General features: G+C 34.4%; 1 protein-coding gene across 3 annotated transcripts in view; it reads left to right on the forward strand.

Moving 5' to 3' along the window:
• The window catches only part of khdrbs2 (KH domain containing, RNA binding, signal transduction associated 2), a 139,713-nt gene that overhangs the window by 94,936 nt on the left and 21,899 nt on the right, over nucleotides 1-22,878 (forward strand). Inside the window, exons 7-10 of one of the 3 annotated variants that reach the window (XR_015505436.1) lie at nucleotides 11,758-11,840; nucleotides 11,930-11,988; nucleotides 16,645-16,741; nucleotides 18,561-18,608. Coding sequence is in view for 1 of the 3 variants with exons in the window: in NM_001077290.1 (NP_001070758.1) it covers nucleotides 11,758-11,840; nucleotides 11,930-11,988; nucleotides 16,645-16,739 (237 nt within the window). In the remaining 2 variants the exon portion in view is untranslated. 3 annotated transcript variants of the gene reach the window in all.

Below are 22,878 nucleotides of genomic sequence, written 5' to 3' on the forward strand. Positions count from 1 at the left end.
TAGCGGGGGAAAAAAGAAGAAAGAGTTCATCAGATGCTGGATTCGAACCAAGTTCATGCTCAATCGTGTCAAAACATGTTGACATGCATCTTACGACCTGCGCCTCTGAGACTGTTAAGGGTATTGCAACATTTTACACCTATAAATCACACTATTTCTTTTCTAATTCACTCAGTGCGATGTTCAGACCCAACTGTGTTAACCGCATCAGCTAAACTCTCCCACTCAATTTTTTTCTTTTGTTGTTAATTCCGGAGAACACACTTGCAAATAACACCGCTTTTCTCTGGTATACCTCCGAAAGCAGCACCTACAATTCACATTCTGTTCAAAGTTTCTCTTTTTGCTTGCTTTTGTCTTTGCTTTTTCGTTGGGTTTTGCCAAAGTATAGTCATTTGCATATTCATACGGGGGAGGAGGCAGGGAGGGGTTTTGTGCTCGTGCATGTTGCGCTCAGTTTCACGTTCATTCAGATGTACAAAAGAATATGCGTGAGATTCGGCGTACGCAGTGTTTCATACATCTGAATTTTTTTCTGCGTACGCACATTTACAGCTTTGTGCGTACGCAATGTTTTAGTATGATTTTCACGCAAGTCTTCGTACATGAGGCCCCTGGTGTACTAGTTTAACTCCAACTTGCCAGAAGGTTTTAGTAAACACAGGCTGTCTTCCAGTCCAATTTCAAACACACACTATAGCAAACATCCTTTTACTTGTTCCCTCAGGGGGAATCCCTGCTGCCATTTTGAAGTGTGTTCCACTTCAACAAGCAAACTGTATTGTGAAGTGGGACGCTGACAAGGGAGTGCTTATCTAAACGCAGATTTATGGAGAATCATCAGGCAAGCAACCGTCACAATCAGGAGCAAACAGGTGTATGCAGGCAAATCCAGAGTCGGATTCAAAAACACAGGCAATAGGTCAGTGCAGGCAGGCAGCAGACAACATAAACAAACAAACAAGGCAAGGGTAAAAAAAAGGGTCATATGTGTGTTGCATGACAGGATTTGTAGTCTATATACCAGCAGATTTGTTAGCAATCTGCACAGGCTGGATCACTGGTGTCCATGACCTGAAAGAGTGAAGTTTACATGGACATACCCTCGATTACTCGGTTTTAACCGAGGGAGCAAACCAATTTCATATGTTTACTCCAGCACCAATATGTCCCAGAATGCAATGCGATGATGACGTCAAAACAGTGTAGTTTTCCAGTTTTCAAAGATTTAGGACATTCCATTTAAACCCATTGTGTAACACAGCCAGTGACGTATATCCAAGTGAACTAGATGAAGGGAAGAATGCAGCTATAGTAAAAGCTTGATTTGCTTGTTCAGGCGTATTTGATTAGGGTTGGAGCTAAACTCTGCAGGACCCCGGCCCTCCAGGAACAAGTGTGGTGAGCCTAGCTTTACAATAATGTTCCATTAGTTAGTGTTGGTAAATGAATTTATTAACACGAACAAACAATGGACAATAAATTTAGTTCATTAACTTTATTTAATGAAAATAAAATTGTAGTTATTGTTAACTCACAGTGTATTATCTAATGGTAACTATGACAGCTTTGGATTTTAATGATGCATTAGTAAATGCTGAACTACTGTATGATTAAAAATGCTGTAACACTTGAGTTTAGGTCACAATTCCTGCTTTGAACTACTGGCTTATTACTGCCCAATATTAACTTTTCATTAGTAGTTTAAAGTACTGTATGATCTTATTCTGCATTCTAATCCTACTCAAAACCTAAACCAAACGTTTACCTTACTAACTATTAATAACCATCTAATTAGTGGTTTAGCTAAGCTAAAAGTGCTAGTTAATGATTTGTTAATACTGTCAATTGTGTCCTAAACTAAAGTGTTAACAAAAATGCTGTATTGTTCATTTTTAATTTATGTTACTAATAGTTTCTAGTCAACTATTTGGGTTAAAGAGTATAGTATTGCAGTGCACTGTGTAGTACCATTGTTGAGCCTCCCTGGGTAGTCTGATAGAATGTTTGGACCCTGAAAGGGTGGAGCTATCTGTTGATCTTGACCAATGGCAGATGAGGAAAGCTGTTTGAGGGCAATAATTATTTGTTCAATTATGTTTTATAACACTATTGGTGGATTCATATAAATATATAGGAGCATTCATATATAAAGTTTAGGTGAGAATTATTAGCGCCCCATTTATTTTTTTCCCTCCTATTTCTGTTTAATGGAAAGAAGATTTTTTCAACACATTTCTAAACAATAATTTTAATAACTCATCTCCAATAACTGATTTATTTAATCTTTGCCATGATGAAAGTAAATAATATTTACTAGATATTTTTAAGACACTTCTATACAGCTTTAAGTGACATTAAAAGTTAACTAGGTCATACCTGCCAACACTCCCATTTTCCCAGGAGTCTGCCGTATTTAAGACCCATCTCCCGCATTGTTCTGTCTCCCGGACAATTCCCCAAATGTTAAACATAATTTGGGAAATATTTAAAAGAGAGAAAAAAATGTTTGACTTCAACTGTATATAAAGGAATAGTTCACTTAAAAATAAATATCCACATGGCTTACAGATGATTTTATATATGACCTGTATGGGATGTTTGATTACATGTTATGGTATTTCAGATGCAACAGCCTTTTACTTTCCCCCTCTGCTTAATATACTGTTTTAATGTAGTTACTCTTTAAAATCCAAATTTAAAGCATTCAGAATGCATTCTAAGGTCACAACTAGCTCAGTGTGGATAAATAAACGAAAAAGGTCAATCACTGTGAAAGAAACCCTTGAGTGTCGCGGATAGTATCTCAACAGACCTCTTTACACACACAATCGCACACCACTTCACATGGCACGAGCTGATTCAATGTGTTGTAAAAAGCCTTCACTTGCACTATTTCAAAGGCAGCTTCTCACCACGGCTGTAATTGTTTTTTAACAATGGGCTCGCTTACACAGCTGACTTGACATTTCTGAGGTGAACTAATTATTGAAATGGAATTCTTCATGCAGAACTCCCTCGTTTAATAAAACAGATGTACGACACACACCTCGAGAAGAAGTTTAATAATTTCCTGCTGAAGAGAAGCATGTGGATTGCCCAGAGGCGCCGCATATTATTTCAGGGCTGAGAGCTGCATACAAGCAGGCAGTAAAAAAAAAAGAAAGATAAAAAAATAGGGAAATTTAGCACTCAATGCTTTTGCTGTGAAAATATCAAGAGGGGATGAGCAATAGATGGCTTACAGGAGTGTTTAAATTGTTGTGTATCTAGAGCATGCAAATATCATGCATTCGGTGAGCTATATTTACTGGTCATTGATTACCGTCTGAGGAAACACTGGCTACGGCTATCACAGCTCCTTGTCGTGCATGAAATAACCTCTATTAAAATTTATTGCAACATGATTCGCAAATGCACTCAGATTGCTCTGTTACACAAGCTGTGGCCTCTGAAGGTTAGAAGTAATAGCTACTTGTCTGTCATCAGCTTACTGAATTAGTTATTTTATTTGGACGATTGTAAAAGTTTATGTAACAAGTAATAAGAGCTCCTATATTTCTAAAGTGAGATCTTTAGCAATAAACCAACCTAGTTTATCACCGAGCTATCAACATGCATCTTGACTGTGCTCTCAGGCAAAGCCTGTGCTTTCAGGATTCTCTGAATTGTTATTTTAGCTCTATAAATATGCATTTGGTTTTTCTTGAGTTGGTGGAAGGTGTCTTAATAATTTTCACTCAGCTGTTGTGTCATGTATGAATATACATGTTTTTTTTATTTGCATTTCCAGTTGGTAAGTGGTAATTCTGTCAGGAACAAAAAATTATAACCTGTCTCCTGGACATAGACATTAATTTGCTTAATTAAATTGTGATGTTGTTTGCCTAAAGCAAAGACTGTGTAAATCTGTTTCCTGAAATATTGTGCTTTGAAAATGTGATGAGTTACCTATGGAACAACAAATGGTAATTGACATATTTGCATGGAGAAGTACCATAAAATAATCAGTTTGACCAGGGGTGGGCATACTCGGTCCTGGAGGGCCAGTGACCTGCATAGTTTAGCTCCAACACTAATCAAACACACCTGAACATGCTATTCAGTGTCTTTAAGATCACTAAAATTCTATACGCTGGTGTGTTTGATTGGAGTTGGAGCTAAACTCTGCAGGACACCGGCCCTCCAGGACCGAGTTTGCCCACCCCTTAGTTAGACCCTGAGTAAATCACAAAAGATTTAGGGTTATGTTTAACATTGCTCATGTTCATCTAAATTGCTGATTTATGAAAAAAAAATGAACACAAACATGAAAATATATTTATAGGTCTTTGATTTGTTTATTCAATCACAATTAAACAAACAATGCAAAATTCAGGTGCAAAAACAGTCCTATATGTTTTGAGCTTTATGACTATATATGAAATTTGTCACTTTAATCAAAAATGACCCATGGTGTTCACTAAAGAGTGTCGCTACCACAAGTAAGACAATGTCTTTTGCCTTTGATAGAGCATTGCATTATAGTAGCACTGCTTTATGTCACCCAATTATGGGTCCAATTCAACACAATGATAGAATGTGCATTTTTTTGTAAGCAGCAAATTAAATTTCAAAACCTTTTATTCTGTAAAAATGTACATTTTAAAAATTGGAAACAAGAGGAATTGTGAAATTTAAACAACCTGCATATTGTTCAGTGATGCCAGTCATGTGTAACTTTGTGACAAGACGAGCAAAATGGCATAGTCATTAATTGTTTAACTTAACTAGTTGTTGAAATAAGCTGCTTAAACAAATTATCAGGTTGTACCAGTAGCAGTTGAAAACACATTTATCCTCACTGCTTTTAGACTGTAAACTCTCCCATGGTAAAATGGATTCAACTGCCATTCAATACTACATATTGGCCTAAATCTTCAACATTGCATGATTACAAAATTTCAAGTTTGTATGCAGATTTTCCGCAGATTTTTAGCCCATCATTATTTCTGTTTATTTACTTAAGTAAATGTGTGTAAATCTATATTCATTCAGTTTTTAAATTAATTACAGTAAAATTATTGACTAACGTGAAAATGTTCATCTGATTTATGTACAATGCAGTTTGTAAAGTAATACTTTCTGTATTTTAGTAGAGATATTATATACGAGACTTGCTTTAACAAATTACGTGAATCTAATTGGATTAACATTTTAAACATTAAATAAAAGTTACAAATTATATTTTTTTTCACATATTAAGGTTTTAGTTATGATAATCCCAAAATAATTCTGCAGCTATTCGCAGATTTTTACCTAAATTCTCCACAGAAATAGCAAAAAAAAACGTCCGCAGATTCCGTCTGGCCCTACCTATTTGCCACTAAACACTATGATTTTCTTTAATATGGAAATGATATGCAGTGAAATTCAGTTTTGATTATAGTGTCCTTTTATGTTTGCAACTATCAGAACAGATCATTTATTAGACATGTGGCTTGCTGGATGTCAGTATATTTCAGACAACTTCGTTTGTCTGGCTGAAAGCCTATGTTTGCCCATACTCCAAACTGAACATATTAGCCCTGAAAAATTGCATTGAGAAACAAGTGGTAGACAAAGATGCTTCATTCAATAACCAGACGGACAGACGGACTCACAGACAAAACCTGTTTTCAACAATCCATTCCCTTCTCCCTTCAGCGCAGAATCATATTCAGTTGCCGTTCCACACAGAGATCAGTCACTGTCAAGAGGTGTTGGTGGTTGTCAATTGATAATGAAGCTGAGTATTGAAGACCTTTGGCTGTCTGCTGTTTTAATTACTCTTGCAATGCTCACTGCCACTTGATTTATTTCCTGTTAGCTTGCTCAATAGGACCAGAGTTAATTGCTCTTTCAAACGAGTGTTGAAATGTAACGATCAAGCACCATTAACTAGAGCTTGCTCGAATTATGCGCAGTGGCTTGTAAGTGCATGTTAAAGTCAGAAAGGTCAGACACAAGGACCTTTTAAACATCCCTTGGTTATTATACTGCATAAATGTTTGTGTTTTCAAGGCCTCTGCTTAATTTAATATAACATCCAACATTGTCTATCAATTTCATCTACATATTTGAATGTCTTGTTCCTTTTGTAGTGTATTTGAAGGTAAAAATATTAGTTTTCTTGATTCTTTCCCACACATTTTTAACATAATAGTTCTATCAATTCATTCATTTTGTCTTTGCCCTGGTGACAGAACATAATATTTTACTAGTTATTTTGAGGCGGCAGGGTGACGCAGTTGGTAGCATGATCACCTCATAGCAAGAAGGTCTCTGGTTCGTGCCCCGGCTGGGACAGTTGGCATTTCTGTGTGGAGTTTGCATGATCTCCGCGTGTTCGAATTGGTTTCCTCCACAGTCTAACGACATGCAGTATATTGAATAAGCTAAAATGGCCATAGTGTATGTGTGTGAATGCAAGAGTGTATGGTTGCTTTCTAGTGTTGGGTTGCGGCTGGAAGGGCATCCACTGTGTAAAACATATGCTGGATAAGTTGGCGGTTCATTCCACTGTGGCGATTCCTGATTAATAAAGGGACTAGTCCGAAAGGAAAATGAATAAAGGAATGAACAGCTATTTTTGAAATATACTAGTATTCAGCTTCAAGTGCAGTTTAAAGGCTTAACTAGATTGATTCAACAGTTAACCATACAAGTTAGGTAAATTAATAAAGTTATTGAAAAACAATTATTTGTTAGTTAGGGTAACTCAAACCGATTTGAGGAAACAGATTGCAACAAACAATTTAAGTTCAAACACTAATCCTAATAAATACTGTGTACATTTGAGTAAAAGAAGCAATTTGCGCACAGTAAAACCCAATAAATGAAAAGAGCTCAAACCAATTGAGTACTCCATTTACATGGTGGAATTCGTTAGTGAAAAAAACGAATGCTTCACCATAAGAAAACAGTTAACAAACCATCTTCAGTGTGAGGATTAAGAACGAGCCTCCTTCATTTGGCCTCTTTACTTTCTCTTTACTTTTACTCTTTATTCTTTGCTTTTGTCGATAAGGAAACAATGTTTGCGCTCCACTAAAGACATCCATCAGCCTACATATTCAATTTAGTTTGTTAAGCACAAATATTTTTTTTTAAATAATAATTTCCAAAGTCAACTCAAACCGTTTAAGGAAACTGATTGCAACAAACCAGTTGAGTTAACAAAACTATCTAAATGAGTACTGCGAACTTTTTAAGTTGAAGTATTGAGGTATTTAATTAACTCATTACCTTCAACACTGAGTTCAAAACTCTTTTCAAATGAGTAGAATTAACTTTGAGTAAATGTTGATTTAACTTCATGTGATTTGATAAAGTTGACTGTTGGGTTTTACAGTGTATAATATTATATAATACATTCATATTAGTATGGGGTTTACTCTATATATTAATATATATTTACTTTTATATATGTTATATTAAATATTATTATTTAATATATAGGGGGCTTATAATATTAACTTTAAAAATAATGTAAATAGTTTTACAAGAACTAAACCAAAATGTGAAATAAATTATAGGAACTACTGTGAAAACATTATTGCTCTTTTAAACATCATTTACACTGTAAAAAAAGAACCCTTATTGCCTTTAAACATTTAAGCTGAATCAAATAAACCTGAGCTAATTTGTTCATTGATGTCATCAATGAATCCATTCAACTTATATTATATTAAATTGACCTAAGTTAGAACATGATTAACTTAGTTTAATAAGTTACAATGAACAAAATAAAAAATAATAAAAAACATATGCTGTCATGACTATTTAATCATAGAATTTTTTACAGTGTAGGAAATACTTGAAAAATAATTACATTTACAGGAAGGTCAATAATTTTGCCTTCATCTATACATCTGACTTCTAACTTCTTCGAAGAATATTCTGCTGTAACGTTGATTCAAACAAAATCAGGCAATAATGAAGTTCATTTGGAGTTTGTTTCATGAGTTTGATAAGTTTGCTCCAGTTACTAATATCTTTAAAACATTTGTTAACTTGTATTAAATAATCAACAATATAAACTATTCTGTTCGCTCATTAAATGTCAAAGCAGACTGAAAGAGCACACATTTATTTTGGAGTGTTGAAATGAAAGCTACTCGTTCAACTTCTGTTGAAATGACCCTATTAAACTGATAGGTCATCTACTACCTCTGACTGTAAAAAAACATTTCCACAGAGAGGACTTGGTGTGATTGACATATTCTAAAATTTGCCATTAAATAGTAAAACATGCAGCCTCTTCTGTGCTCTGCTGCTTTAGATATGCATAGCACTCTATTAAGAGGCAGTGTTAACAAACTGGTCAATTAGTGTGAAAAGACAGAACTCTGACCCTATTAGAACGAGGAAAAACGAATAGATGGAAACGTGTGTTTTAGATATCCTGAACAACTTAATCCCTAGCATAATCCGTAACTTTAATTCAGTCTAATCCTACTTCATACTCATAAAACCAGACTGTTGTGCAGAATTTAAATGCCAAGTGAACAGACGGGGTCAAAATAGCTTGCCTTTTTTGTGACACAATATGCTTGTTAAAAAAGCGAAGCATTTTCAGTTCAGTATCTGAGCCACAAAATGGAAGCCTATAAGTTTGCATTTATGAACTAATATGAATTTACCTAATGGATGATTACTGTAACCAATACAATATGATAGCAGTGTCATTGCTGTAGTATTGGGCCCTATCAATAAGCAATCAGGTGCAAGAATATTAAAGGTTTTATTAATTAAATGCATATTTATATTTGTTTAAATAAAAAATACACATTATTTGTCCACCAGCCAGTTTTTGAAGACGAATGTGTCACTATATGGGGCATAAGAACAGGACGTGTGTTTGGATATAACTCAGTTTTGACCACACTTCGTTATTATTATTTATTTATTTGTTTGCTGGAAATTAGAACTGAATTTAGAAATAGTTTTGAAACAAATCTTTGCTTAACAAACTAAATTAAATATGTAGGCTAATGAATGTCTTCAGCGAAGTGAGTACAACACCGTTTCCTTATTCACAGAAGTAAATGAGTAAACAGTAAAACTAAAGAGAAAGAGAAAGTCAAGAGGACAAATGGAGGAGTCATTCTTTATCCTCGTACAGATGGTCTTTTTAACTGTTTTCTTGCAAGTGAAGCATTCAGTTTTTCCACTTACAAAGTCCACCATGTAAATAGCAAATGCGCCATGGCATGACGCAACTGAATATTAAAGGGAACGGGAGATGAGACTCTGATTGGTTTAATGCATGTTATGCTCAAAACACACCCACAACTCATTAAGAGAATAAGCACAAACTTGTAAGAGCATGCACCAGGGTGCAGAGCCTATTTTTCCATCCTTAAAATAGCAAAAGTGGATTCGGATACGCCCTCAATGCTTTTGCCTCATGCGTGTTAGCACCTAGTTCGTTAAAATAGAGCCCATTGTGTATCTGGTACAACTAAGGTTATTACTTTGAAGAGTCTATCATAGAAAATAAACACATCGCTGTGAATAATAAAACCAAAATATCAAACACAATGAACAATTTAAACAGAAGTTAAAATCATAAAACCAGCATGTCAATGTAACCAGTTTTATCCTATACAATTAGTGTGAACAAGTAAAGTGCTTGTCAACTAAAAGACCCGACAAAATAAGTCATCAGTAATTCTAGTTTAATTACCGTAATTTGCATCGGTAACCAAACGGTTCATTTGCATTTTTATTAACTGTCCGTGCCTCAGATAATTGTTGGTTTGTGCTTCCATCATAACATCGAAAAAAGCCTTTTATTGTTTAAATAAAAAATTCATTCTAGTGCAATTTATGCATCTTAAAAAAAAACTTATTTCTTAAGGTTACCTTAAAACCCTGTAACTGCCTGCTCTACTGAATGGTTGACCATTTTGTCTGTTTTAAATAATGACTGTTAAAGTCATTTAAAGAATGACTGTTTGAAATAATGGTTTACACACACAGCATTGCTAGTTTACAAAGAAATCAAACAAACATAATCCTGTTGCACTACTACACTTGACTTTGATTTTATTGTAAAAAATAAAAATAAAAAATAAAAACTGGAAAGCATATTAAATGAGATTCTGAATTTTTTATAGCATTCTTCAAAAAATAAAGATGATTTAGCATTCAAAAATGTTTTATTTTGATTATGTTTTAAAAAATAAATTGGTCTTACACTTTCTGATTTTTCATAACATATTTATTAATTCTGGTACTTTTACCATAAACCAACATATCTACCATTTGGTAGAGATAGATATTTTAGAAATTATGGGATGTGTTGAAAAAAATGCATTGAGTGTGTTAAATAGCAATATTAGGAGTTGCAATTCATTAGGAAATGCAATTCATTTTTTTTCTTTTTTGGTAGGGCAGTTAAAGGGTTAAGGTCCACGTGAAGCTTTATTTTCACATTATGATGATACTGTATATATTCTCTACAGACTGGTTTGAAGTTTTTAAGTGAAATATAAATTTCATGCCACACAAGTTTGTTTTGTTTGTGAAATTTGAAGTTTCAGTGTGATTCACCATTGTGTTCTTTTTGTGTGCAATGTGTCCCTTTCAGATTTTTTTCAGAAATTTGGTTTTCCAAAGAGAAACCTTATGCACTGCTGGTTCAGACACAAAAACTAAAGGCAATAATCAATATTTAACCTTGAAATGAAAACTATCCATTCAATATTATTATTATTATTATTATTATTATTATTATTATTATTATTATTATTATTATTATTATTATTATCATTTGCATCTGCATCATAAGAAATGCATTAACCACATGACAGCATATGTATTTTTTAGGGGGGGGGGGGGGGGGGTGAATTTATGTTCTTTTGGAAGCTTAAAAAAGCCCCCACTACACCATTATAGAGCATAGAAAATACATAACATACACTGTAAAAAAAAAAAAAAGTAATTTTACGGTTTATTTTCGGCAGCTGGGGTGCCGAAAAAAAACAAAGAAAACGTACAAAAACAGCTGTTAAATTACAGAATTTTACTGTAAAATAACACAGGTGGATTTACTGAAATTTACCAGAATTTTAAATGTAAGGTAATTTCTGCAATTTAATGTCCGTTATATTAGGGTAAATCTCTATAATTTAACGACTGTTATTTTACATTTTTTTCCAGCACCCCAGCAGCAGATTTTTTACAGTGTATCCTAAAACTGCTTTGACTATGTTCTGAGTAATAATAAAGGCATGCACCATGGATGGCTTGAGGGTAAGTAAACTATGGGGCAATTTAAATGTTTGGGTGAACTGTTTCTTTAAAGCCTGATAGTCATACAGTTCTGTTTATGCACATTCCGAAAGTGCATTGTAATGATAATAATTCATCTCAGTATTAATCATACAAGGGTGTATAGATGACACCAATCATCTCCAGAACATCCTATTATGAAGCTTTAATCTGTTTATTGTTTCTTTTGTCTGTAAACCGAATCGACCTCAGCATTATCCACTTGTCTTCAGACATGGCAAATGAGACAATTGTCCCACCGTGATCAATATTTTCTGTTGGACATGATTCAGCTGTGCCAGTCCTCCACTCTGGGAGTATATTTATTAAAGAAATCCTATTGCGCTGTAATTAAACATTGATTTTTCAACCCTAAACAATTAGAGGGCTGCTTTGAGACAGATTCAGTCCTTTAGCGTCTCCCTCTGTGATCATTCTTTTGTGTTTCTGTGATTTCAGGGATATGATGATGGTTATGACGGAGAATATGATGACCAGAGTTATGAGAGCTATGATGACAACTACAGCAACCAGTCGAAAAGGTCTACATCTATTTTTTAAGGGCCTCTATTGTGAGCTAATTAATGCTTATTTGCACTCTAACAAATCTGTTCAAATTTTTCTCCTTCAGTGTCTCGGAATATTATGAATATGGACATGGTAACAATGACGAAAACTACAACAATTACGGTAAGGAATAAAGATGACTGTTGGAATAAGCAAAATTTTTATAGTTTTTTTATGATAAAAAAAATGCAGGGTTTTAGGTCAGCCGTTCAAAATGGTGCACCTCAAAGAGAAACATCCTCTTTGCATAGCGGTAGTTTGTGTAGCAGGTGGGCTAAAACTCAGTCATGGCACATTGCCCACACCAGTGCGAAACCTCTTTGCCTCATTCATTTTCCATATTGCTGTTAAATGTTTCAGAGCTAAAGGTAAGGAAAAACACCTAGCGGCATTTGCCAGTTGTTAAATCACCAAGGCCCAGGGCACAGCAGCTGCCATCTTACCTTACTAGTCTGCTCCAGGGCTGGGTTTTAAGATGCGCTTGAAATCATGGACTAGAGCCAGTAGAGAGCTGGAGGCGTTGCTGAGGCCCACCAAGAGAGTTGGAATGGCCTTTCAGCCATTATTTTTCCATTTGAATATGTGCCCTCTCTGGGTTGCATTTGATGCAGGATTCCCTGTGTTCTTGGCATGGACTGATGTTTTCAACGATGCCCGCTTCCCATTGTATATGTGCTTGCTCTTTCATTTTGCATTGTGGCAAAATGTGCAGTGGAGTGTTGCTGTTAACAGGAATGATTTGATATTTTGCCACTTTCTGGCTTAAAAATCAAGATTTTATTGTGTTACAAGAAAAGCTTTTTCTTGGTAGGCAGTTATGGAAGCCTATTTCCATCTGAGAGTGGGGGGAAAGGTAATTGCAACTCTCACAATAGTGACTTTATGTCTTGCCTTTGTGATTTTATGTTGCACAGTATGTCTTTGAGTCTCGCAGGTGCAACTTTGTGACTTTGTCTGGCTTTAAAAGACAATTAATAATCGGTATATTGATTTAAGTGCACTGTGGTGAGAGCAAATTTAGAGCTGAATTGAGCTGAACAATGACAGTGTCTTTGCAACAGGAACAGTAACTTTCAGCATTGAGCTGACTTGAGCTGAATAATGAATCCACTCACTGCTGATCTAATCTAGCTGCTTTACAGCTGAAATTTAATTAGCTTCATAATTAATGAATTCCACTACATTAACAATGTTACTTTTTACTGTTTATTAATGTGTTTTGTATAAATGATGTGTTTATTACATTGCTTTGAAACAGTCTGTAATGAATAAAGCACTATAAACACATCTGAATTTGCTCTCTATAATTGGCACTTCATTTCTCATTGAAGTACATTACCGTAGATTTCAGGTCAGTACATTTTACACTTGTGGCTTTATATTGTTAAATTTGACTTTATTTGTCGCAATCAGACTATTTATTTTACTGCTGAGGTTATCTTGCAATTGAGGCCACAATCTGACTATTTCTTATGACTGACTTTTTTTCTTGCAGAGTGACTGTGAATAAATAATTGTAACAACTGGGATGTTTTACAATGTTACTGCAGTAATCAACATTTGAAGTGGAACAAAAAAAGTTTGTCTTAAGAATGGCTGTTGTAGTTTTAGTACAACTTTGATCCACTTCAAATGTTGACTACTGTATGGATATAACTTTAGCATTTTGAAAACATCTCACTGTTGCAGAATTTCTTTTCACAACTGTGTCTCTATTTTTTGTAATTCTGACTAAATCTAATAAGCTTGACTATATTTACAACTGTTGTATTTACTACTGCTCTTGCAGTTTGACTAAAACTCACAGCTCTCTACACTCACACCATTACTCATTTATCAATATGTTATCATATTAGACATCTTCCACAAAATGTGATCTAATGTGAAAATGTTGTCAAGCAATTTGTTTTTTAGCCTACAATAGAAACTTTGTTTCTAGCATTTGTTACTATGGCTCACATTTGAGTCTTTATTTCTTGTAATGGTGAATTTCTCATAAGAATCTTATAATAATTTCTTGCGATATGAGTTTATTTCTGACCATCACAATTTTTTTTTTTATTATTTTATTATTATTATTATTTATTTTTTTATTATTATTATCATTATTATTATTATTATTATTATTATTATTATTGTTATTATTATTATTATTATTATTATTATTATTATTATTGTTATTATTATTATTATTATTATTATTGTTATTATTATTATTATTATTTATTTATTTTTTTTGCATTTTAACTGTATTTTGGAGATGTGACTAAATTGAATTGAATTTATTTGACAGTTTTTAGACAAACTGTACAAAAATACAAGTATCCCATACATTTTGAAATAAAACCATAGAGGATAAAAACACAAAAAGTCCTGGGCTTGTTTCCATTGTGGTTCTCGCTGTTACAAAACAAAGTATGGCTGCAAAATAAAGTTAGCTCATAAAACAAACAATACCTCTACGTTTTATAATAATAATAATGATAGTAATAATAATAATAATAATAATAATAATAATTCCTTACATTTATATAAAGTTTTTCTAGACACTCAATGTGCTTTACACAATAGGAGGAATCTCCTCATCCACTTCCAGTGCGCTGCTTCCATGGATGACACAACGGCAGCATTATTGCGCCAAACCGCACACAATACACCAGCTGATTGGTGAAGAGCAAACAGAGTGATGAAGCAAATTATGGTATGGGGATGGTTAGGAGGCCATGATGGTCAGAGACCAGTGGGCAAATTTCGAAATTTTTCAAAGGACATTTTGGGATTTTTAACAACCACAGAGTGTCAGGACCTCGGTTTAACGTCACATATAAAAGACGGTGCTCACCGAGCAGAATAGGGTCCCCATCAATATACTGGGGCGTTAGGACCCACACAGACCACAGATTAAGTGCTCCCTCCTGGCCTCATCAACACCACTTCCAGCAGCAACCTAGCTTTCCTATGTAGCCTCCCATCCAGGTACTGACTGGGCGCAGCCCTGCTTACTTTCAGTGGGTGACCATGTGAGAGTTGCAGAGAGCTAGCTGCCGGTTAGTTTAAAACAGAAACAACATTATTCTTAATAGACCATTTCAATGTGGTGATGTCACTGGCTCGTGAACATTTCCTGCTTGTTGTCAAACTACTTAGTAACTGTTAAAAAGGGAATTTAATCATAACCCGATGTTAAAAAAACTATCATAACATTATGTAGACCTTTTTAGATTTTTGGAATATATATAGAAATTAAAACGTGAAATAGGAAATATGTTAGTACCATTGTTATTGTTTATGTCCATCAAAATGGTCTATACAATAACATATAAAAAAAAAAATCATCATCCACGATGCAAACTAACTATCCTCATCAAACAACCATCTTTTGATCGCTTTTTGGAATGTCCTTAAATCTTTTATTTCCTTGATCAGTTTTGGTTATTTGTTCCACATGATTGCACTTGTATATAAAACATATTTTCCCCACTACACTAAACTAAATTTAAATAAACAAATATTAAAATCCCAAGCCCTAGTACTATATGCTGGTGCCTCACCATTTGAAAATAGTTCACCAAATAACTAGGTACCACATTATTCAAAATTTTATATATCATTCCCAATTTTAAAAAAACATACTCTTTTACTAACATTTACCATGCCTAATTCTAATGCCTAAAAAAACTGCAAATGTGCTCTAGGATGATTTTTTTTTTTTAATTATTCGTACTAATATATTTTGTGCCTTTCACAATTTTTTCTTCATGCTCTCTGAGCAGCTACCAAAATGAGGTAGCATAATCAAAATGGGGTTGACTTGCGTCTTTATTTGTTCTAACATTTTATCAAATTATTATTTTTATTTCTAGGTTCAGTTTTCTCCCTTCCAATGACTGTTAGGTGTAATATGACTTTTTGTTTTATGTTTCTTGCAGTTGTTTTTTTGTCTAATTTTAAACTTTATCTTCCAATTACCTGATGTGTTTTGTATTCAGAGGCTGAAATGGGCTTCCACACTGTAAAACATCGCCAAGGTCAGAGACAGTTTTTCACAGTGAGGAGGATGTAAGAGAAAAAGCCTATTAAATGTAATGTGAATAAGGGAGGGCTGTTTGTGTGGTAGTGATCATTACACAGAATGCAGGAATATAAGGGATTTCGCCATGATGTATAATGGTTTTTCCTCCTTTCTCTGTGAAACAGTAGTTAGCAACAATGAAGGTTAAGGTTCTTTGCCCTGAAGGCGGGCTGATTGTTTCCTCAATGGCCCAGCGATCACACTCAGAGAACCTAATGGAGCATCGGCTCCCAACACATACTGTATTTAAATGACAGCAGGGTCATACTGTGAGCTCAGCCAGGAGTTCATGCCTCATCTGCTCTGCCTTTGGTAACTGATAATTAGGGCAAAGTGACATTGTATATTTCTCAAATCTATGATAATGGACCGAGGCGAACATGCAAAGCACTAGATGGGATTTGAGAATGGATCTCTAAACGAATTATTGAAATGCATGTGGAAGATGATCATCTTCTGCTCGGTTTATCATTTTGTAATGCTTAGAAGGATGAAAAAGCATTAAAAGTAGCTAATGTCACATTGAATTACATTGCTTCAGGATATCCATTTACTGATAAAGTGTCATTGCATTGCTCCTTTGTAACATCTCCATATGAAACTCCATTTTTCTTTTTAAATGATTCAGATGTTTTCCCTGATTATGAAATAGTTTTCTTTTGTTTCTCTCTTTCTCTCTGTTCAATCCCATCATCTTTTTTAAGCAGAAGAGGACTGGATTTCATCTCGACCAAACCTCAAAGCTCCAGCATCAAGACTTACTCGAGGGGGATACAGAGATCACCCCTATGGTAGATATTAAAGGTGCTCCAGATCATGTGACCTTCATACAACGGCAACCGTATTTACTAAATAATCTTTAAAAAAAAAAAGGGATTTTTAAGTGATAGATTAAACATGTTTTTAAACTCACCCTAAAAAAATGTCCCTTCTTTTCTTTTCTGAAACTGTTGACTTTGTAAAATACATTCTGGCCAGGATTTGACAGTGTACTACTTTTGTCATTGAATGCTCCTTCTTTTAGTTTTTCATTGTTTGTCCCCCAAATGTAAAGCATGGAATTAGCTACACATTATGCCGCTGGGAAACCTTTGTTAAGGCGAAATGTGCAGAGACTCATTTTGTACATATAACATCTTTCTTAAAACTTCTTAATTTGATGATGGTAAATACTGAGTTTGTATATTTAATTTTGATATCAGTATTGGGTTTGAAAGCAATTGGCTATGTATGTAGCCACATCCAAGTGCTTTGCTTTGTGTGTAGCTTGTATTTGTACATAAAAAATGTAATAAAAAAGGGATGTAAAGCGCCTTGTGCAAGCTTCTCTAAATAGGTGATTAGAATTGTTAAACTTGTGTTGCCATAATTTGTTAATAAAGATATGATCTTTTTTTTTTGTTTGTTTTTTGTAAACTTAGACCAGAAACGTATTTGTATCTAGTACTAAATGCCTGTTTGATCTGGAAATGAATCTTTTGTTTTTTTATATATATCTATTTAACAATGAAAAGCCACAAAAAGGAACCGTAGAGACGTTGTCAAGTCATTTTGTGTAATAATAGATAAGCTGCATTAATAGATTTAAACTTTGTTAACTAATTTTTTAACATTAGCTCTAAATTGTTCATTGACTCTAGTCATTTAAATGTTTAACATGTTAATGGAAATCAACTGTTTAGATCAATAAATTGAATCTTTTTTAACACACTCTTTAAGCTTCAGCTTATTAAACAATAAGTCGGACTGACTTGTCTGCGCTAACGTGACTCTGAGAATGATATGGAGATTCAGGAGGTAAGAACGTCCCCATATTCAATAAGCTGTTCTAAGTGCCTTCAGCCTTTGGTGTTAACCACTGTAGACAATGTGAATATGACTGATATTCACGCTGATGTTTCATCACTCGCACGAGTGAATGGGATCCAGTTAAACTGCTTTATCTTTGCTTTTCTTCTGCTATTTATGTTAGTGTACATCAGAAGGCTGCATTTGTGTTGTAATACCAATGCTTTTAAATATCACGGCCCCATAGAGACCTCAACTCTTTTTTGTGACTAATAGAGCTGAATGCTGACGCGTATTAAGACTTCGAAAGGATGACTAAACATTAAGCAGGTAACCCTAATAATAACTCTAATGTTGCGAATGCCAATCATAAATTAAGTTATTTATACTTCAAAAAGTAAACCTTCTCTCACTAACCCCCAAATAAATGCCTCGGCCCTCTAAATCCGCTAATAAAGTTAACTAGTGAAATCAAAATTAACACATATAAGAAAAACAATTAACAATCCATCTTTTAAAAGAAGCTAAAACTGATCTTTAATACCTGACCAGCTAAACTAAGCTTTTTAACCAGACACGCTGATAAAAAAAAAAAAAGATGGTTGCTCTAAATCATATTCTGCTCTGACAGCTTTTGTCCAGCCCCACAAATTGGTTTACTTTTTTGATAGTAACATATGATTTGTCAAACTGTTTTCAATCCATCTCTTAACTGTGCATGCGATGTGCGTTTGTTTGGACTTGTAGTCTCACTCATCGTCTCTTCTTCATTTTGTGTATTGTACTAACAGTGCCTCAAAATCTGGATCTTAATTATGATTTATCCTTCTAACAGGTACCAGTCGCTCTGTGAGCTGAGATGTGGTGAATTGAATCAGACTGGGTAAGCTATAACTGCTCAACACTTTACCACAAAAATAAAGATGCATTTAAATAGCTCAGCTGTACATTGGCTTTTCTGGGGTTTATAAAAACTACTTGTTTTGACACATCTGCATCTTTTTATATTACGGAAGTCCACTCAACCATGAGTTTTAACTCCCAGCTTGTCACATTTTAATGCTGGATTAGGACCTTTCAGTGTTGCTTTTCAACAACCGATTGCCACCGTGCTTTATTATGTTCAGTTGGTCATGCATTTGCAAAAATAAAAATACTGTACTGTATATGTTTATACTTTCATAAATATTTTTAACCCCTAGCTTAAACCTGCCACTTTTCAACAAATTATAAACCCATAACACGCAGATGTCAGCATACAGAAAAGTCAGTGTATTATAGTTTGTTTTATATTCCGTCTTCTAAAGTCATTCAAATATCAGTTAATTTACAGTTTGTTTGTTTTTTGCACTTTGTAATTCAAGTTTGTTTGTTTACCCTTTTCAAATTGTTTTCTGACTTTTGTCCTAGCAGTTCTCAGATCTCACAATTATTAGTACAATTGCATCATATTATAGAACTTTAAACAAGGAATTGGCGACGCAGTGGCACAGTAGGGAGTGCTGTCGCCTCACAGCAAGAAGGTTGCTGGGTTGCTCCGGGTGCTCCGGTTTCCCCCGCAGTCCAAAGACATGCGGTACAGATGAATTGGGTAGGCTAAATTGTCGTGTATGAGTGTGTGTGTGGATGTTTCCCAGAGATGGGTTGCGGCTGGAAGGGCATCTGCTGCGGAAAACATGCTGGATAAGTTGGTGGTTCATTCTGCCGTGGCGACCCTGTATTAATAAAGGGACTAAGCCAACAAGAAAATGAATGAATGAATAAACAAGGAATGTGCAAGAAAAAAGTAAGAATTGTGGGTTAAATGTCATTTAATCTTTATTTCCTGTCATTGTTTATAGTTTTTTTTTTTTGCAATTCTGACTTATTTTCTCACAATCCTGAGGTTATATATTTTAATATACACCTTTTTTTATCAGAAGTCAGAATTGCTAATATAATAATTCATCCAAAACTGACAATTCTGTCATCATTTACTCAGCCTTCACTTGTCACAAGACTGATTAAATTTCTGTTTTCCACTGTACACAGCATTTTTTAAATGCTTAAAAACTTGTAACAATTGACTTCCATAGTATTTGTTTCATAGTATTTATGGATGTGTCAATGGTTTCTGGAAACATTTTTCAAAATGACTGATTTGATTTTCAAGAGGAAAAGGGGCAACACGTTATTTTGATGGTCCATTTGAGTATTAGAAGACTGCTTTCATCTGTTGATACTGCTTCTTCAACAGACATTTAACTGACTATAAGAAACTTTGTAAGTACATGTCAACTTACACTAACCCCAACCCTAACCCTAACCTACCAGTCTACTTATTATCCAATGAGAATTAATTAGCATGTAGATGCAATGTAACTTAAATTCAACAAAAGGATTATCAAAATAAAGTGTGAGTGAAAAATTAAACTTCAACAGGTTTGAAACCCCTTCAGTGAGAATAAATAGTGAGTACATTTAAATTTTTGCGTCTCCTATCGCTTAAAGGGGACCTATTCTGCTCCCTTTTACAAGATGTAAAATAAGTTTATGCTAATGAGTGAGCTAGTTTATGCTAATGAGTGAGCTGTTGTTATTAAGGGGTGGGGCTTTCCCCCTCTGATGACATGTAAAATGGAGAATCTTAATCAGTGTATCACACTGTTTATACCAAGTGTGATCATAAAAAATAGAATTAACTCATTTGAACTAGTAGACGCTGACTATATTTACCTCAGTGTTTAACCCTAAAAAAGATTATTTTTGCATAATAGGTCCCTATTAAAATGTAAACTCTCAATTGCAAGAAAGTCAGTCACAATTGAGAGATGAAAATCTGTAAAATAAAGGTGGCTCTTAAAGTAAAAAAGAAATCATCATGCTGTTCTATTTGGGTTATAGTTACAATATTTTAACCCAGCATGTAATTTATTAATGGCGCAGATGTATTTCAGAAATCATTTAGCATAAATCTGTCATGCTACATTAGAAACATCTATATGTACCACAAAATGAACAAGAGAAAACAATAATGCAGTTTTATTTCAGACTGAGAAGCATGTTCTAATGTGTTGTTCTGACAGTACAATTAATAAACCATTTAGCAAGTAACACAAACATCCCTTTGGGTGAGCTTGAAGACAGAAAGCCGCTCAGTATGATAGAAACTCATGACACTGCACACAGATTAACTGCACACACACAGCACTGAAATATTAAGCAACTGTATGACCTCCAGTCAGATGTGGCCTTCAGGAACAATGCTTTGAACATTTGGGTAATTAACCATTTTTATATTAATTATGCTCCAGGAGAATCCCCTGCATGTGAAGAATAATAGCAACAAAAGAAACACATTATTCTTGGGGATTCATTTTGTTTGGTTTACAAGTTTTTTTTAATATTCTGCTAGAGCCATTATGAGCATCAGGGAAAAAATCAATTAGCCGGATTTTCAGTATCAGCTGAAACATTTTTAAATTTGAGACTTAAAAAATTCACTTATTAGTCATACTCAGTTAGTTTGGCTGACTATGTTTTATAATCTAATTGTGAACACTATTCTGAATTGTGAGATAGAAACTAATAATAGTAACTAGTAATAGCATATACACTTACCGGCCACTTTATTAGGTACACCCTACTAGTATCGGGTTGCTCCCTCTTTTGCCTTCAGAAGTGCCTTAATCCTTTGTGGCATAGATTCAACAAGGTACTGGAAATATTTCTCAGAGGTTTTGATCCATATTGAAATAATAGCATCATGCAGTTGCTGCAGATTTGTCAGCTGCACATCCAAGATGCGAATCTCCCTTTCCACCACATCCCAAAGGTGCTTTATTAGATTGAGGTCTGGTGACTGTGGAGGCCATTTGAGTACACTGAACTCATTGTCATGTTCAAGAATCAAGTCTGAGATGGTTCACGCTCTATGACATGGCTCGTTTTTCTTGCTGCAGGTAGCCATTAAAAGATGGGTGCATTGTGGTCATAAAAGGAATAGACATGGTCAGCAACATTACTTGGGTACGCTGTTGTGTTGACACAATGCTTAATTGGTACTAATGGGCCCATTTGGTAACACTTTATCTTAATTGGTCCACTTGAGTATTAGAAGACTGTCTGCTTAATATCTGTTGATACTGCTGCTAAACATACATTTAACTGGCTATAAGAAACTTTCTAAGTACATGTTAACTTACACTAACCATAACCCCAACCTAGCAGTCTACCTAATAATATAATCTAATGAGAATTATTTGGCATGTAGATGCAATGTTACTTAAATTCAACAAACGGACCATCAAAATAAATTGTGACCACCTATTCTATTTTTTGCAGCAGATCATGTTGACCATGTCTACATGCCTAAATGCATTGAGTTGTTTGCATGTTAGAAATTTGTGTTAACGAGCAGTTGAACAGGTGTACCTAATAAAGTGACCGGTGAGTGTACATTGCAATATAATGATTTTAAACAGCCACAACAACTGTATTCATGCTACACAATGTTGACATTTTTGAGCACCAAACTAATTATAATTATAGTGTCATAATTACAACATTGGTTTATATTTTTGAAATCCTGCTAGAGCCATTACTATATGTGCATCAGGAATAAACATTAACAGCAATTAACATTAACTAATTAATAGCATTTACTGAAGTTTTTTCAAAAATTTAAAGCTTGGGATTTCCAAAGTTCTCTTATTAGTGGTGTTTTATACATTTTGGCCATTGTTGCATTATTTTGCTTCTCTTGATGGATGGAAGTCTTTTGTAGAGGTCAGCCATGTTTTACAGTTTAATTAAGGACAAGACAGGGGCAATGCTCAAACAGATGCGTTTTTTCACCCTCTGAGCCATTTGTTCAAGGCAACAAAGGATGATTAAATCACTGATGCCTATCAGATGGCTTATTTGAGAATGGAAAAGGTAATAAGAACAGAAACAAAGGTAAAAATGCTGTAGCTGCATTGACAGTGTATAGTAGCTTTCAGACGACAATGATCTGCATTCAAATCTGCTGTATTTGATTTGGGCAGAATTATTTGGTCAATACATCATTGATATATTTGGTGTTGGAGTATATTACAGTACTTAGGACATACGTTGAAGACAATTATTACCCCTTCTGTGTTTTTCTTTTACTTTTTTTATATTTTAAATAT

The sequence above is a fragment of the Danio rerio genome, chromosome 13 (genome assembly GCF_052040795.2).
Source record: "Danio rerio strain M-AB ecotype USA chromosome 13, GRCz13ab, whole genome shotgun sequence".
Classification (NCBI taxonomy): domain Eukaryota; kingdom Metazoa; phylum Chordata; class Actinopteri; order Cypriniformes; family Danionidae; genus Danio; species Danio rerio.